We start from the raw sequence: 17,898 nt of genomic DNA on the forward strand, positions 1-17,898 counted from the left end.
GGATGTTAGACACATGTACAAAGGGGATCCTCACCAGCTCAGGCTGCTGTGGAAACTGTATCGGGAATCTGCTGACCCTATGGACAGAGTTCGAGAACAGTTCGACCGAACACGGTCGGCGCATATGCCCACGAAATGCTACCAGTACCTCCGCGGCTATGACATCGTCGTGCAAAGAGCAGCTGGATTCCAGCAGCTATCAAGGTCAGACATCAATCACTGTGTGGATCGACTGCATAGCTCGAAAAGACCGGCAGTAATTAGACACGACTGTGTAAGCGCTCTGTCCGGACAGTTATCGCCTGAGTCGGCGACGCAAAGTACGCGGCTTTCAAAAAGCGCTCCCGCTGGAGGTCGAGGAAGAAGCGCTGCGCCATCTTCAAGATTGGCATCTGCTAAAGCTCCTTCGGATAGGAGCTCACATAGTCCCGCTGCACTGAACGGGCACATCCAAGCTATCGTTGACCGGGTCTATACAGATGCTCTGACAAATACTAGTAGGCGGCGCGTGAGGTCAAAGGTTGTGGTGCCACGACACGGATCGGCAACGAACAGAAACAAACACTTGGACAACGCAATGCAGATGATGATGATGGCCAACAAGGGCTAGGTGGTGTGACAAGAATAAACATAGCTGATTGGCTTCCCATTTTCACGATCGGTTTTGTATTTAGATACACATATATTTCCGGAAGCGAAAATGGCCGTTCAGTATTTCAAGACCGGTATCTGTAGACAGATAGAAGCGACATATTAACATGATATGAACTTTATGTGTAGAAATACGTATCGGAAATGTTGCGACAATTATTTTCGTAAATATTTGTTATATAAGCTATACATTTGCACTCTGCTGTCAACAGTCTAATCAAGATTGTGTTATGTTATGCATATTTTTTGTAATAAATATTAAATGGACTTGTTCACAGTTCGGCAAAATAACAATTTGCAAAAATGTCTTATATTCAAAAAGAATGTATGCATGTTATCTTATCATGTACGAAAAACCCATGTTTAAGAAACATATTTAAAATATTGGTTCATTTACGGATGATAATCATTCGAAATTGGACAAACAAGTGTTTGTTCAACTTTTCATGGGTAATTAATCAAAACTTGTATTCCAAACAAAGCGTTTAAATTACATTTCCAGTTCAAAAAGTAAATGTGGTGTAGTGATAGAACCATAGTCTTGCTTCCAAAGGTCCCTGGTTCGAGCCCCGGGGGGGCATTTTTCCTTGTTATTTTAATTATTGCAAACCATTACATCTTTAACAGTTTAAATAGTAAATTAACTATATATCATTTGCCAAGTATACGAACATCTTTGAACAACTCCCTTTACAGTTGTCCACTCAAATACAAGTGGTATGGTGTCAATAAACGAGAAAAAAATATTTTTCCTGCTTAATCTATTAATTCATAGATATAACTGGTAATTTTTAAATAATATAATATTGTATTACGATGTTGTTCTCACCATTTTTGGAATATGACCTTTACCAATGAAATTGTTTATTCAAGCAGCACATTTGTCAATTTCTGTTGTGCATTCGTTGATATATTTAACACGTATTTTGTTTTCTTAACATGTCAAACTCAACTGTCTTTTCTTTCTAAAGGTTCAGTTGAAACTTAGATTTGTTGTACAATAATTGGTAAATTAGAGTAAAAGATTAAAGATTGGAAAACATTGTGCGTGCTGTTGATATTTTTCTCGCTTCATACAATTAATACTGCCCCAAAAGAGTTGTATTGTTCGAAGGATCATTATTTTAACATTTTGAGATGCACACATTACAACACATATACAACATAACGCATGGTTTGTAGATACAACTAAATATAATATGTATCCAAAATGTGAGTATGAATACGTTGCGGTTCAATTATTTATAATTTAAAATAAAGCTCACAATATTGAGGGTGTCAAACGTTTCTGTGGCTACGTTTGCCGCATAATGCATGCATAAGATCCATTTTGCATGATGCAGTTAGTATTTTCTAGACACAAGTCTATACAATTATCTGCTTGACTAATGAACCAATTGTGTACTGGTCAACACCCATTAACCATCATTCTATCAAGTTTTGCAAACCCATGCCTACGGGTTGAGCAGTTTATATCGTTTGGATAAGTATTTGTGTACTGACAAATACAACACAAAATGTAAACACAGCTATTATTGAATAAAAAAGCAATACTTGTTATAGTGGTAACTGGTAACTAATACTTTTCATCAGCGAACATTATCTTGCTTAGTTAACACAATGTTGTATTTCTGCAGTAAAAGTGAAGTAATAAGCTAATACTAACTACTAGGCAATTATTAATAGAACTATTTAATTGAAGTAGACACAATAGGAGAATTTGGATTGTTGGAACGGCCACATGTTTGCAATAAAATGAAAGTTGACTTCACAAAACATTTCGTTGTGTGATATTAAATTTGATTCATTTAAAAGGTTCTGGACCTTTGCAGAAGATGTCCACGTGTCCGGGACATCTTCTGCAAAGACAATTCTCTAAACTCTTTTTAAGTCATATTGTTCATTCAGCCACCGAAATATCATTGAATTCTAGAGGCTAAAAAAGCACACAATTATAAAAATATTAAATCTAAAAGCTTAGCAGATGTAAAACGCTTCATACAGCAAAAAAAGGATTTTATTGTATGAATGCATTATTTTCGTAATGAACCAATTATTATGTGTTTTTTTACACAATAATGCCCTAATTTGTATTACATTCCATGGATATCAAATAAACGTTTGCCCGTAAATTAGGTAGCACCTAGTATCATATTGTTTAGTTAAGTTAGGAGTTTATGTATACATCTCCTATTTTATCCGTTTATGTATACATCTCCTATTCTATCCTAAGTATGCTGTAAATTATGCGACCGCTGGTGACTCCTGTAGTGGACACTTGATGCTTAGCCAACTCATCGCAGCGAATATCTCTGCATGGAGCTAACTACCTCTACAAGGAGGTTGAAAACTTAGTGCATTGTAGCCTTCCATAACTTGAAGTAAGATGGCAACAGCCGCCGAGTCGGCGAATTCTTCAGGGCAATATAACTCTAATGTATGTATAGAAGCACAATTCGTCCGTCAGAAAATAAACTCTCATCTAAAGTTTTTTTATATTTTTTAACAACTTATGAAAACTCACGCGTACAGTAATAAATCACATATATTCGCGATAAGCGGATACACTACATTATAATTTATAGAAAGTTTACGTTTAATAATTATTGTTAGATAAATTAATACATCCTTCATTTGAACTTCGCTCGAGTAGTGTGGTTCTCGGTGTTGCTAATCATAAATTTGCATTTGCTTTCTTTAAATGTCATGGGTTTTCCTCGCTTCATTGGGACGAGACCCTAGCCTATGGATTTTGGGAAGAAATTGCTCATTTTGGGAAGAATTCTTGCTAAAATTACTGCTTTGGGAAATGAAAAAGGCATTTTCCCCTTTTTTGGTCCGCGGACCATGTATAATTTTGTATAGAACAGAACTATATAATATGATTATAGGTGCTACCTAATTTACGGGCAAAAGCTTTTTAAGTTTTTTTGATAACTATGTATTTTTAATAAATATATTGACATGATTGTGTTCAAAATATTATAATTGTTGCAATAATTAAGTAATGCATAAAAAAATCAATCTTAAAACAAGTTACATGTTCCAAGCTTAAAGATCTAGCATCTTATATTTTTTTGTTTTCTAGCCACAGGAATTTATAGCTGGTTCGGTGTCTGTGGTATAGTGGATGGGGTGTCTGCTAACTGGCTTAGTCACTGGGAGGTCTCTGTATTGATCTCTTAATTGGGAGCATTCTTAAGATAACCCTAAAGACATACTATGGCGTACCATTTGGGTTGAAAGTCAAGAAGACCTACAAGTTAAAAAGAGAAATGTACATCGAAGTACAATAATTGTACGTCGACATAAATATAAAATACACTTCGAAGTATATATTTGTACGTCAAAGTACAATTTGTACTTCTACATACATGTTTGTACTTCGACGTACACATTTTTTTAACAGCCAATCAAAACACTAGTCTTTTGAGCCGCTTTTCCTTCAGATTTATTCATAATAAATGTTTAAAATCTCTTTTTTAATTGAGGACAAAATGAATAAAAATATCAGAATGGCAAAAAAACAACACATAGAAGTTTCAAGTATTTAATGCATTGAAATAGATTATATACAAATTTGAAGAAGATTCAATTGTAACCTTTTTAAAATTAAAATTATTCAGCATATTGTGAGTATTTATTGATCATGCGGGGCGGAGTATCACGACTGTCCAGTGCATTACTGTGTAGGAAATTCCCAACGGTAACCAAACAGTTACCAAGCATTAACGGGATAAATAATGTATTATAACCTCCCCGTTGGTCGTATTTTGTGATAACCATAACTTGCATAAGTCAGAGGTTAATTCCGCCACGCCAGGTCAATAAATACGCACAATATCTATGAGTTAGCGGTCGATAGTCGCATAATTTGGTATAAATTATAATAATAATAATGTTTAATAAATACGCACAATATCTATGAGTAAGCGGTTGATAGTCGCATAATTTGGTATAAATAATAATAATACTTATGTTCAATGTCAAATATCTCTAAAAGCAACAGATGTAAGGTGTCTTCTGATTGGCTAACACTCAAGGGTCGGTGAAAACTGTACGTCGAAGTACATTTATCGTTCTACCTAGTAGGTCTTGTAGACTTTCGACGTCGTGGTATGTCATATAGACACTAAGTACTGGTCCTACCCAGGAACCAGTTTGTTTCATCAAATGCCTCAATTCAACTTGACAGCTTGCTAAAGCAGTTGCATTTAGCATACAGTACATGTGATGTGTCAAATCAATTTTGATTGACAAATTTGACAGGATTTTTTTTTAATCCAATAAGTTTTAGACTGCCAAATAACACACACTACGTATTGAAAGCCATACCTGGAGCTTTCGTCTGTATACCACTGACTTCATCAGAAGAATGATTTCTACTGTTCTACTTGTTAATTAAAATATTTAATAAATACAGGTATCTTGCAGGTTTCTAATTTTCTTTCGCAAACTTATAATTGTTGAATAGTTTAAATTGTGTCGCCACTAAAAAACTAGCCATTTTGTAGCAGTTCTAAAATCACAGTCTAAACTGCATACACTTAGCTCTATAGTTACAATTTGAATGCAAATATTAGAATGCATCATTTTATATCATCCATATTTTTTTTATTTAAACATTCAAATAACACATAATACAGTACATATATAAAAAGATATGTGGTATTGTGTGGATATACAAAACACTTCACATCATTTATTTGCACATAAAATAATAGTTACAAAATAAGTAAAACTCCTCAACCTACATTTCAAGAATATTTACGTATATGAAATTACAAAGTGGTGTTATTGTATTACCTTTTACAAAATTAACATTGCTGGTTTTGCACTAGCCATAAAACATTTATCATGGATTAGCAAGTAACAACCAATTTATTAATTACACAATAGATAGGAAATAATATTAATTGCATTATGCATTTACTAAACAAGCTATTTGCTACTGTTTAGAATTACACTATCTTACTAAAAATGATCACAGGTACTTAGTGCTTTTACATACTTGTGGTAAGTTTTGTATTACTAGTTTGACAATAATCGGCAGACACTTGTCGATATACAGACAAAATTTGCATGGAAACTTTTCATATTTTTTCAGCATAATTGCCTTCAAATTGTTAATTTAACAACCCTTTGACATTGTTTGCACATCTGATCTTATTATACCATAGCTGATTTTTGTTTATAGATAGACATACATGTATATAGACTTTTCAAAGTTCTACAAAAGTTTACATATGTTCCATCCAAGTAAACAAACAGAACCAATAAAGATCACCACAGATAATAACTGTGTGTTAAGCTTGGAAATTTTGATAGTTAGGGAATCCCTCCTTTGTTGATTTCTGTAAACCAAAACTGTCAGTTTTGCTGGATAGAATGGCTTGTATAATGCCCAGCTCTTGCCTTGGCAGAACAGCTTCTAAAAACGGAAAACCAACAAATATCTTAAAATTTGATCAATAATGCAGACAATTTATAAATGTCTTGTTTTTTGTTGCTTTTGAATCTGGAAGATTTTTTACGTAAGATTGTGGTACGAAAATTCCAACGGTATCGTATTTTGTGGTTTTAGGCCTAAACTAATTATAGTGATATGTAACCTTTCGGGATATCGGTAAAGTGCGAGCAGACGAGGTGTAAATACTTTAAAAATTAAAGCTAAAAGACTAAAAAGTTAGATCTGAATATCTTAAAAATTTGTGAATAAATGTGTTTCTGGTGGATAACAACGACAACTTGCCAGAATATTGCTCATGATCACACGTAAAACTTCTTTCTGAGAGCGAATGGAAAATGCGTCACAAATTCTGATACATAAACAGTAGGGTGTCGTTATTGAAATACCGCGAGAATACTGGAAGAATAGAGATGCCAACTATAGTGTTTAAAACAAATAATTTTTTAACAAGCGTTTGTGATTTGTCAGGATAATAATAACAATAAGATATCGAAAAGATCAAAGCAAATGAATTCGACAGAAATCTGAGATTCGGCAATATATTAAAGACGGGTTATGTTCCCCTAAATTGTTTTCGGTGAAGACTGTTACTATATGTAGTGAACCAGTCTTCGGCTTATACCCACTGAAGAAGAGCATTCAGGGGAGATATTTGAGTAATGACCTAATTCTAGAACGGTTGCGAAGAAAAACAAATAATGCGAGAATATTTAGTGCGATTCGCTACACAATTATGATGTTATTGATATAACTTTTCCTGAGGTATGTATTTACATGTGTTTTAGCATATGTCAAAGTGTTTATGATTTGTTCAAGTTCATAAATAGCATCGCGAAAATATATGTCGCGTGGCAATTTTTTTTTAGACGTATCCATATGTGGTATTCTTATGTAATTTTATGTCTAAATTCCCATATGTATGAACGGTCAACGCCCGCTTCGCGGGCTTTTGCCCGTAATATCTTAAAATTTGATCAATAATGCAGACAATTTGTAAATGTCTTGTTTTTTGTTGATTTCGAATCTGGAAGATTTTTTACGTAAGATTGTGGTACGAAAATTCCAACGGTATCGGATTTTGTGGTTTTAGGCCTAAACTAATTATAGTGATATGTAACCTTTCGGGATATCGGTAAAGTGCGAGTAGACGAGATGTAAATACTTTAAAAATTAAAGCTAAAAGACTAAAAAGTTAGATCTGAATATCTTAAAAATTTGTGAATAAATGTGTTTCTGGTGGATAACAACGACAACTTACCAGAATATTGCTCATGATCACACGTAAAACTTCTTTCTGAGAGCGAATGGAAAATGCGTCACAAATTCTGATACATAAACAGTAGGGTGTCGTTATTGAAATACCGCGAGAATACTGGAAGAATAGAGATGCCAACTATAGTGTTTGAAACAAATAATTTTTTAACAAGCGTTTGTGATTTGTCAGGATAATAATAACAATAAGATATCGAAAAGATCAAAGCAAACGAATTCGACAGAAATCTGAGATTCGGCAATATATTAAAGACGGGTTATGTTCCCCTAAATTGTGTTCGGTGAAGACTGTTACTATATGTAGTGAACCAGTCTTCGGCTTATACCCACTTAAGGAGAGCATTCAGGGGAGATAATTGAGTAATGACCTAATTCTGGAACGGTTGCGAACAAATACAAATAATGCGAGAATATTTAGTGCGATTCGCTACACAATTATGATGTCATTGATATAACTTTTCCTGAGGTATGTATTTACATGTGATTTAGCATATGTCAAAGTGTTTTTGATTTGTTCAAGTTCATAAATAGCATCGCGAAAATATATGCAGGGGACAAAAATATTCATAAACTGCACTCGTCCTGCAGGACGAGTGCATTAAAATGTTCACTCGTCCTGCAAACACACGCACTCGTCCTTCAAATATGTGTGAAATAAAGATTGCAAAGGGCTGATATGACTTATAAAATTTCCTAAAGTATATCACTGCTAAGCAGTGAAATAAGTTACTTTATTTATGAGGAACACAAAATAAATAATTTTTTCTAATGCTCGCGTGCTTTCCGTTTCGGACGTTTAAAAAAATAGCCCTCGCCCCTTTTTAAGAACGCTCGTATGTCAGACATTTTTCAAACGAAATTCAGACTGGTTTAAATCTGGTTTAAAACCGTACTTCGCGCTTAAATAATTCTTTAAAAGTCAATACTAACAGTGACTGCAGTCGCATGGTTCCCTGTCAACATGTACGCGCAAAGCTTACACCAAAAAGTCAATATTTACTCGGGACACAAGTCTCGTATAACAACGTGCACCTGCTGTATGAAATTTACAATTACAATTTCCGGTTCATTCGCATTCTACTTTCGGAATAGATATGCTTTTAGAAAATGATTTTATTAAATGAAAAATAGTCTTACTGGTCAGAAAATTCATTTTTTAACATCAGCTTGTTTTCATTCGTCCTGTAGGACGAGAGCTTTAGGGAAATTCACTCGTCCTTTCAAGATTTCACTCGTCAATACGAGCGGACGAGTGGAATTTTTGTCCCCTGATATGTCGCTTGGCAAATTTTTTTGAGACGTATCCATATGTGGTATTCTTATGTAATTTTATGTCTAAATTCCCATATGTATGAACGGTCAACGCCCGCTTCGCGGGCTTTTGCCCGTAATATCTTAAAATTTGATCAATAATGCAGACAATTTATAAATGTCTTGTTTTTTGTTGATTTCGAATCTGGAAGATTTTTTACGTAAGATTGTGCAATTTGTGGTACGAAAATTCCAACGGTATCGGATTTTGTGGTTTTTAGGCCTAAACTAATTATAGTGATATGTAACCTTTGGGGATATCGGTAAAGTGCGAGCAGACGAGGTGTAAATACTTTAAAAATTAAAGCTAAAAGACTAAAAAGTTAGATCTGAATATCTTAAAAATTTGTGAATAAATGTGTTTCTGGTGGATAACAACGACAACTTACCAGAATATTGCTCATGATCACATGTAAAACTTCTTTCTGAGAGCGAATGGAAAATGCGTCACAAATTCTGATACATAAACACAGTGCTTTCCACAGGATTTTTGTCAGGCGCCCCGGGGCTGCTAGGGGTGGTTTGGGAGGGGTGTCCCCTCCAGACGTAGATTTTTTAAAAAATTTAACGTGTCAATTCACGTTCTGTGGTGCGTTATAACTCAAAGAAAAACAGCGTCAAAAGACGTCATTTGGTGCGCTATGACTCTTCAAAAAATCCCCCAGTCATTTAAAAATATATTTTTTTATATTGTTTAATTGTTTTAAAACTTTCCCGCACAGATAGTAAAATCCCGACTCGAAAGATTCCCCAATACATCCGTTTTAACCCGACTCTATTACTGTATACTTACTACTTTTCAAGTTTCTATTTATTACCTGATAATTCCGTTTATTCTGTTTTTATCAATCACTTTCTGGTAAATATTTACAATTAAAGCTCTCAATTATTTCTTTAACACAAACCTTGCCATTTTTTAATTGACTATTTATAGATTTGATGAAATATTGCCTCTGAATATGCGTCAATCCCCTGACCTGTTGTGTGCTTGTTAAAACGCTCAATACACGCACGCCTTTGCATGCAAATGACGCGACATTGTACATGCTGCATAATTTTTGCACACTTATTAATTGAGAAAAAGATTCGACACAAAATAAATTTTTACTGATAATTTGAAGCAAAAATATTTAACGTTGCGGTAACATTTACATTCGGAAGTGTGTTTCGATTAAAAACGCGTTAGCATCGACTTACGGGAATGGGTTTCGGATTACAAATTTAATTATTCCCATTTGAGATTTCAACAAATATTAACTGTTGCGTTATAAATTCAACCATAATTTGTTTAAACACTTTACGAGTCGAATAAATGTTTTGACGGAATTATGCATGAAATTCACGTTGTCCACGAGGATCACGGCCGGTTGCCATCATCAGTCTTCTAACTATCCATTATCGGACGAAACATTTACAAGTGTGCGTAATTAATTCAACTAAAATTTGTTAAAGCGCATTATGTGTCGAATAAATGTCAGAAAAACGAGGTGAATCAGTTCTATAAATGGACATGATGAAATATACATGTACTGGAATGAAATTGTTATCACATAATTGTAACCGGGAGTCATTTGCACAACTTACTCGCTATAATAAGCAATTGTTTACCACTTGCAATTAATTTCTCGTATTAATAATGAGTCATAGGTAATACTTGTTTGCAGTAAAAAGGTGTGATGATGAAGCCTGAAACCGTCTTTAATGTACTGTACTGTACTAATTACCTGTTTTATATTACGTGAATGGTACAACTTCTTGGTTAATCAAGCTGCGATAAACTCTTACTTCATGCCCGAAGTCAATCAAAAATAATGGTCGATAGTTAACCTCGCCCTCATAAGCATTCGCGTAACCGATTGGACGATGAACTTCACAGTTTGACGACTGGAAAGTTACCAGATACATCCTTGTCAGCATTTAAATGACTGTGTAATAAGGCTAGAATAATCGATACGCGTGTCATGCTATTCTCTTATCAGTGGATTATCCATTACCCCATGTGGTGTTTATGGCGATTACTTGTGAAAGTAGGTACCGAGTGCTCTTTTAAAACAGGGAATATTGATACACTGATAGAGAAACCTTGATTTGTTTGGACAATCTCCACTTTCTTTTACTGAAAAATACACTGATCGGAAAATTTCAAGCGCCCCGGGGACTCTGATTTCGAAATTCAAGCGCCCCGGCAAGGGGCGCTTAAATGGCCTGGGGAAAACCCTTAAACAGTAGGGTGTCTTTATTGAAATACCGCGAGAATACTGGAAGAATAGAGATGCCAACTATAGTGTTTAAAACAAATAATTTTTTAACAAGCGTTTGTGATTTGTCAGGATAATAATAACAATAAGATATCGAAAAGATCAAACCAAATGAATTTGACAGAAATCTGAGATTCGGCAATATATTAAAGACGGGTTATGTTCCCCTAAATTGTGTTCGGTGAAGACTGTTACTATGTGTAGTGAACCAGTCTTCGGCTTATACCCACTGAAGAAGAGCATTCAGGGGAGATAATTGAGTAATGACCTAATTCTGGAACGGTTGCGAAGAAATACAAATAATGCGAGAATATTTAGTACGATTCGCTACACAATTATGATGTCATTGATATAACTTTTCCTGAGGTATGTATTTACATGTGATTTAGCATATGTCAAAGTGTTTTTGATTTGTTCAAGTTCATAAATAGCATCGCGAAAATATATGTCGCGTGGCAAATTTTTTTGAGACGTATCCATATGTGGTATTCTTATGTAATTTTATGTCTAAATTCCCATATGTATGAACGGTCAACGCCGGCTTCGCGGGCTTTTGCCCGTATTATTGAAATTATATTAACAAATTTGCATTAGTCCTGGTCCTTTACAGTCAAAAAAAAAAAATTTGAAGAAAGAAATCCGGATGTAAATAAATATCAACTTCGGCTTATTCCGTCTGTTTCTGGAAACTAGGAAAGAGTAAACATGATCTATAGTCTGCTTTTAGAAAAACTACAGTTTATTCCGTCATTATTTGAAATAAACTTACCTTATTTGCCTTTCCAATTAATTCCTATAAAAGCATCCATTGTTTATAAACCTCCCGCCAATGTTGTCGTGTTTCCATCTCAAATACAACTGCATGTCAGTGAAAATAATATGATCTTATCTAAACATGAAACCCCATTATACCTTGACCGAAAACAGTTTACTGTGAACTGCAGTTTACACCCATAACGCAGTGTGGTGTATTGACGGCATGCTCACTTTTTATTGAAATTTTTAACCAGGTTTTCCGAAGGAAAAAACTGGTTATTAGATTGGCGAATGCGGGCGGGCTGGCTGGCTGGCTGGCGGGCTGGCTGGCTGGCGGGCTGGCGGAACAAGCTTGTCCGGGCCATAACTATGTCGTTCATTGTCAGATTTTAAAATCATTTGGCACATTTGTTCACCATCATTGGACGGTGTGTCGCGCGAAATAATTACGTCGATATCTCCAAGGTCAAGGTCACACTTTGAGTTCAAAGGTCAAAAATTGCCATAAATTAGCTTGTCCTGGCCATAACTATGTCATTCATTGTGAGATTTTAAAATCATTTGGCACATTTGTTCACCATCATGGGACGGTGTGTCGCACGAAAGAATCACGTCAATATCTCCAATGTCAAGTTCGCCACGACTAAAAATAGATTTAAAAAAAAAAAATACAAAGGGGGTTAATTTTTTTTGTTCATTTCAAAAGTTTAGTTTGAGTTTTCTCCCTTTATCAGATTTTTTTTTCACAATGAAAACCTGGTTTTGTGACAATTTTGTCCCTTGTTACAATATGTTTTAATAAAACAGGTTTAAATTTAGTTGTTATTTTATGGTTTTTAGAATTATTAAACATTGTGAACAGCATAATAATAAAAATAAACTATGTAAAAGGTATTTTCTATTGTTTGGTTAAAGAAGAAAAAGGTCCAATAAAATCTGGTGAAGTCCTGTAAATTAAAAAAGTCATCGGACCTCATGTCGGGTAATTTTTTGTGTCTTTTGCATGGGTTGCAAACTTTTTTGTCATTTTGGTCTTACATTATAATTTCTGTTCTGCTTGTCACCCATCATGGACAATGATGTAAAAACAGGTGTGCTCAATAGTGATACATGTACATGGACTCTATCCTGTGTGCTCCGCGATATAGAGAGTTGTGAATAGCAATGTACAATCGCATATATCCGGCTACATTCATTAACAATGGTTAAGTCAGTTATTCTTTAATGAGCACTCGACACACTCTGTAAGCCATCATTCTATGGAATAATCGCTGTTTAACCTTTACAATCTTATTGAGTTTATTGGGAAAATGTGGCAATTTGGGTCCGATTTAAAAAAAGTTGCTTTTTGTACCGGTAATTGGGAAACAGCCGAATATACTCTGTAATTTTTGGCAAAAAAAAATCACTGGATGGTTTCCAAAAAGCAAACATATATATATTATTTTAAAATAAATGTTATCATTGAGTTCATCTCCCATCAAGCTCTATTAGTATTAGTCCTTAGTGACTTAGTGAACACACTTTTTATTCTCAATACAATATTAAAGTATTTTTTAGCAAAAAACACTGACACTCATTTCCCAATTTAAGTCAAAACAACATGAATGTTTCCCAATCCAAAGAGACCAGGCCCCATTCCCAAACCAGTGAAAAAAAAACACTGGGTAACAAATGAAAGGTCAACACAAAGGCCCTTGTTTAGGAAATTCTATCAATTGATTAAAGGGCTATAGGCCCACATTGGAAAGTGCATAGTGGCAAACCAAAAAATGGATGCGGCACTGCGCTAATTGGGCTTTGATTAAACACCAGCCTAGTTTTCTTTTTATCTCACATGTTCATGTACCATTTTCAGGACATTCTTAAGGAAGTGAGGCACTTCATTCACGGAGCCAGCCATAAAGTGCTTAGCCTTCGACAGAGAGAAACTTTATCACAGTCAGCTCTAGTGCTATTGCGCAATCTGCCTACAGCGCGCTACGCTGTGCTAGAGTACATTGCAAATGTGTTTGACGAAGCTGTCAATAATTACCTGGTGGAAATAGACGTGGGCCAAGGTGTCAGTGGTAAGAATTGTATTCGAGCCTTGCTTTGTGAAAATGGGGTTAACCCTTTACCACTTAGATACGTATATTGACGTATTTGTAGTCCCTTAGAAAGTAAAATTTAATTACAGACCTTTTTACTAGATTAATGTTTTAAGGGCTTCATTTTCAACCCTTAGAAACTGATAAGCAGCAAACAGCATAAAACCCGAACAGACTGCAAGTTACTCGCAAGCTGTTCTGGTTTTATGCTGTTTGCACATGGCCATTTTCACTTGGTTTCTGAGTGGGAAAGGGTTGATAGTGTCAATAAGCTGGTTGCTATCTCGAAGTCGTATGTTTTATGTCATTAATTAATGCTGCCTGGATGGCTGGTCACATCTTGTGGGGTCATTTGAAGTGTTGGTGGTCATTTGAGCCTCATTTTGGGAAAACAGGGTTTAATGCATGGGGTCTGCACAGGCTTATTAGGTATCGACACTTTCTGCATTTGTGGAATTTTTCAACGAAAGTCTCTTCTTTATGAAAATCCAGTTAAGGCCGAAATAGAGAATACTAGGTTAGCGTTGAATAGAGAGAAGTTTATGTTGCGAGGCTTAGAACGCCGGGAGCGCAAACCTTGGCGAGCACTTTCGGTGTTCAAGCCGAGCAGTATAAACTTCTCTCTATTCAACGCTAATTCTAGTATTCTATTTATCCCATTGCATTTTTACTAAACAAGAAAAATAACAAACAAATGTGTCATGTTTGGAAACTTCAAAAACAGTGAAACACAGCGAACAATTGTTTATTTATTAATGACGTCATTTGTCTGTGCACGCGACAGGTTTATTCAACAAGGTGGGATAGAGGCTAGTCTATTCCATGGGGTGTTATACCGTCAATGTTGCGGTGAAGATGGGGTAAATCATTGTCCCTGATAAGCCTGTGCTGACTGAACAGACTTATCTGGGATGACATTTAACACACATGCATTAAATCTAGATTTCCTTGAACAAGGCTCATTTCAGTCTGAAAGAAGAAAAAGTGCTATTTATATGGAATAGCAGGTAGTCTTAATAGTTTATAATGATCATTGAAATATATAAGGACAAAATTGGGTCTTTTTAAAAGTGTCTGCATTAGCGGGATGATAATAAAATCAAGGTGGTTTTTATCCCTATCAATTTTAAAGTTGAATTGATGCCGCAAAAGTAGTTTGCTATCTCAAAGTTGTTTGTTGTTTTAACAATAACATACAGAGGAGCTGGGCCGGAGGTCTATGATGGGCCGGAGGTCTATGATGGGCCCACCGATGGCCATATGTGCTGTATGTTATTGTTTTCATTACATACCACCCTATTCATGACAATTAATGGCCAAACCAGCTTTTATTTTCATTTAAATGATTACGCAATTTATGACGTTTCTTGTTTGATTTAATTTTTATGACAAAAGCTATATTAATTTTGGGACAACAATTTGAACTTAAGGATTTGTGTTTTTTTTTTTTTTATAGAAAAATATTATAACAAAAAGATATCATGGAACGAAACCGAAACATATTATGGATTGTGTGTTGGTCATGCAGGCTTGGAAACTTTATTACGAAAAAATAATCGCTTTGACCAGTGATTATGTAAATAATGTTTTTGATTAGAATATTTAGCAAACTGTTGCCAGCTAGCAGGGTGTTTAAATTAAATTAACATTAATGGACGGAAGAACAGAAATTGGAAGTTAATTTCTAATTGAATAGTTTATGAAAATTGTAGTCTCAAAAAAGGGTTCATATTACCGAATTGTGGGCGGTCTTATAATTGGATACAATGATCATATTCATAGAAAAAATCTGGTCTTATAAGTAGTGTCCTCATTTATTTGGGTGGTCATAAAGTGGGATTTGGTAATTAACAAAATAATTTATTTCTGTATTGCAATATTACTGTTTTGCTGTTGGGCCTGTCTTAAGTTCAAACGCACTCCGTGAAAAGGGGGTTAAATGCATGTGAGTAAAGTGTTGTCATAAATTAGACTGTGCAGTCCTCACAGGCTAATCAGGGACAACACTTTCCACTTGTTAAAATTCTTTTGTTTAAAGAAAGGCTATACTTGATGAAAATCCAGTTCAGGCAGAAAGTGTCTTCCCTTATTAGCCTGTGCAGACTGCATAGGCTAATCTGGGATGACACTTTACTCACATGTATTAAACCCCATTTTCACAGAGCAACTTCAATAAGAGTGTTTATGTTTCAGATGGAAGCAGCCAGGCTATGGAGAGTTTCCTACATGATGCCTGCGGTATACTGCATGGTTTCTTGCAGACCAACTATAGCGCCTGGGCGCCCATTATTTCAACTGTGGGTATTACTTCAATTTTTAGCTCGCCTGTTTTGGGAGAAAACCTAAGGTATTGTCATAGCCAGCTTGCCGTCCTCGTGCTAAAACCTGAACATTTTGTTAAGGTTTTGAACATTGGCGCTTAAATCAAAGTGCTTCCACCTACAACTTTGAAACTTCATATGTATAAGTTCTACATGCCACACCCATTTTTGGGTCACTAGGTCAAAGGTCAAGGTCACTGTGACCTCTAAAAAAAAAATTCTGACAAACTTTCATTTATTCAAAACTGCACCCTCAGCCGAGCGTTGGCACCCGTTATGCGGTGCTCTTGTTTTTAAGTATGGTAATATGTTAGCCTTGCTCTGGGAAAACAGGGCTTAATGCATGTGCTTAGTGTCATCCCAGATTAGCCTGCGCAGTCCAGACAGGCAAATCAGGGACAACACTTTCTGTCTACACTGGATTGCCTACACTGATGTCCTGAAGAAGTCCCCCTGCTCTCTGTTGAGAAGTACTGCGCTGCTGGCGTTTTCTTAGAGTTCTTGAATGACTAGACTGATTTCCCTGTGCAGAATTGGGCTTAATGTTTATAACACTTCCTGTTTAGTTGAGACCTATTTATTTTAGCCGATTACATTGAAAGCCTAAGGTTTATTTAAACAACCTTGAGTCCATTTCCAGGGTAGACCCCGTGCTTTCCACTTCAGTGGTCCCTGGAGTTATTGGCAGCAAGTACTGGTTCTACCCAGGACATAGCCTCTATAGTGTTTCTAATAAGCCTTTGGCTTTTTTAATGCAATCGAGCTAAAATAAATAAGTTTAAACTCATCTTACAGTGGTCCCTGGAGTAACTGGGTTTAATTTGAATTGAAACACTCCGTCTGTTTCCTGGGTAGAACCAATACTGTCTCAATTGCAGTGGTCCCTGGAGTTACTTGGTCACATTAGCAGCAAGTATTGGTTCTACCTTTGCAACAGACTCGAGAGCGTTTCTAATATGCCTTTGGCTTTTTTTATGCAATCGAGCTAAAATAAATAGGTGTAAACTTAACTTACAGTGATCCCTGGAGTTACTGGGTTTAATTTTTATTGAAACACTCAAATCCGTTTCCTTGGTAGAACCAATACTGTCTCATTTGCAGTGGTCCCTGGAGTTACTGGGTCACATCAGCAGCAAGTACTCTGACAGACGATGTGTACCGCAGCGGGGCAGTCTGATGGAGCTACTGCAGTTATGGTTGACGTGCAAACCCACCAAACTTCTCATAGAGGTGGCTACGCAGTGCTTCTCCGGCATGTACGGCTGTTGTTTTTTTTTCATAATTTTGGGAAGGGAACTTTGTCCCTTTGGATTTGGAAAATTTGCATTGTTTTGACACATATTGGAAAATTAGTGTTGTGTTATTTTTTTCCAAACAAATACTTAAAACAGTATATTATATTAAACATGTTTTCAACATAATATTTACTGAGGTTCAACTTATAGAGCTGGATGGGAGATGAGGAAACCTTCAATTGGGCATTATTAGGTCCCTCATGTAATTCCTTAAGACTCTGTCTATCTTTTTATTAGGTATTTAAATATATTTTTTTCTTAAACAAGTAAATATTCTTACAGTGATTCATATTGTAACCTTTTGTAAGCAGGAAACATCAGATTTCTTACAGAAAACTAAATCTGAAATTTTCCTACATCTTACATTAGGATCCTTAGGGCTCTGTTTTGTTTTCACCATTTTTATGCCCCCTTTCGAAGAAAACGGGGTATATAGTTTTCGCACTGTCCGTCTGTAAGTCTGTCAGTCTGTCT

General features: G+C 35.6%; 1 protein-coding gene across 1 annotated transcript in view; it reads left to right on the forward strand.

Moving 5' to 3' along the window:
- The first annotated feature begins 3,011 nt into the window (after positions 1-3,011).
- The window catches only part of LOC127869124 (integrator complex subunit 5-like), a 59,895-nt gene continuing 45,008 nt past the window's right edge, over positions 3,012-17,898 (forward strand). Inside the window, exons 1-4 of the mRNA XM_052411454.1 lie at positions 3,012-3,088; positions 13,577-13,787; positions 16,002-16,105; positions 17,231-17,385. Of these exons, the coding sequence (XP_052267414.1) occupies positions 3,038-3,088; positions 13,577-13,787; positions 16,002-16,105; positions 17,231-17,385 (521 nt within the window). The 5' untranslated portion in view covers positions 3,012-3,037. The remainder of the gene's footprint in view (positions 3,089-13,576; positions 13,788-16,001; positions 16,106-17,230; positions 17,386-17,898) is intronic.

Source organism: Dreissena polymorpha, chromosome 2, assembly GCF_020536995.1.
Source record: "Dreissena polymorpha isolate Duluth1 chromosome 2, UMN_Dpol_1.0, whole genome shotgun sequence".
NCBI classification, from domain to species: domain Eukaryota; kingdom Metazoa; phylum Mollusca; class Bivalvia; order Myida; family Dreissenidae; genus Dreissena; species Dreissena polymorpha.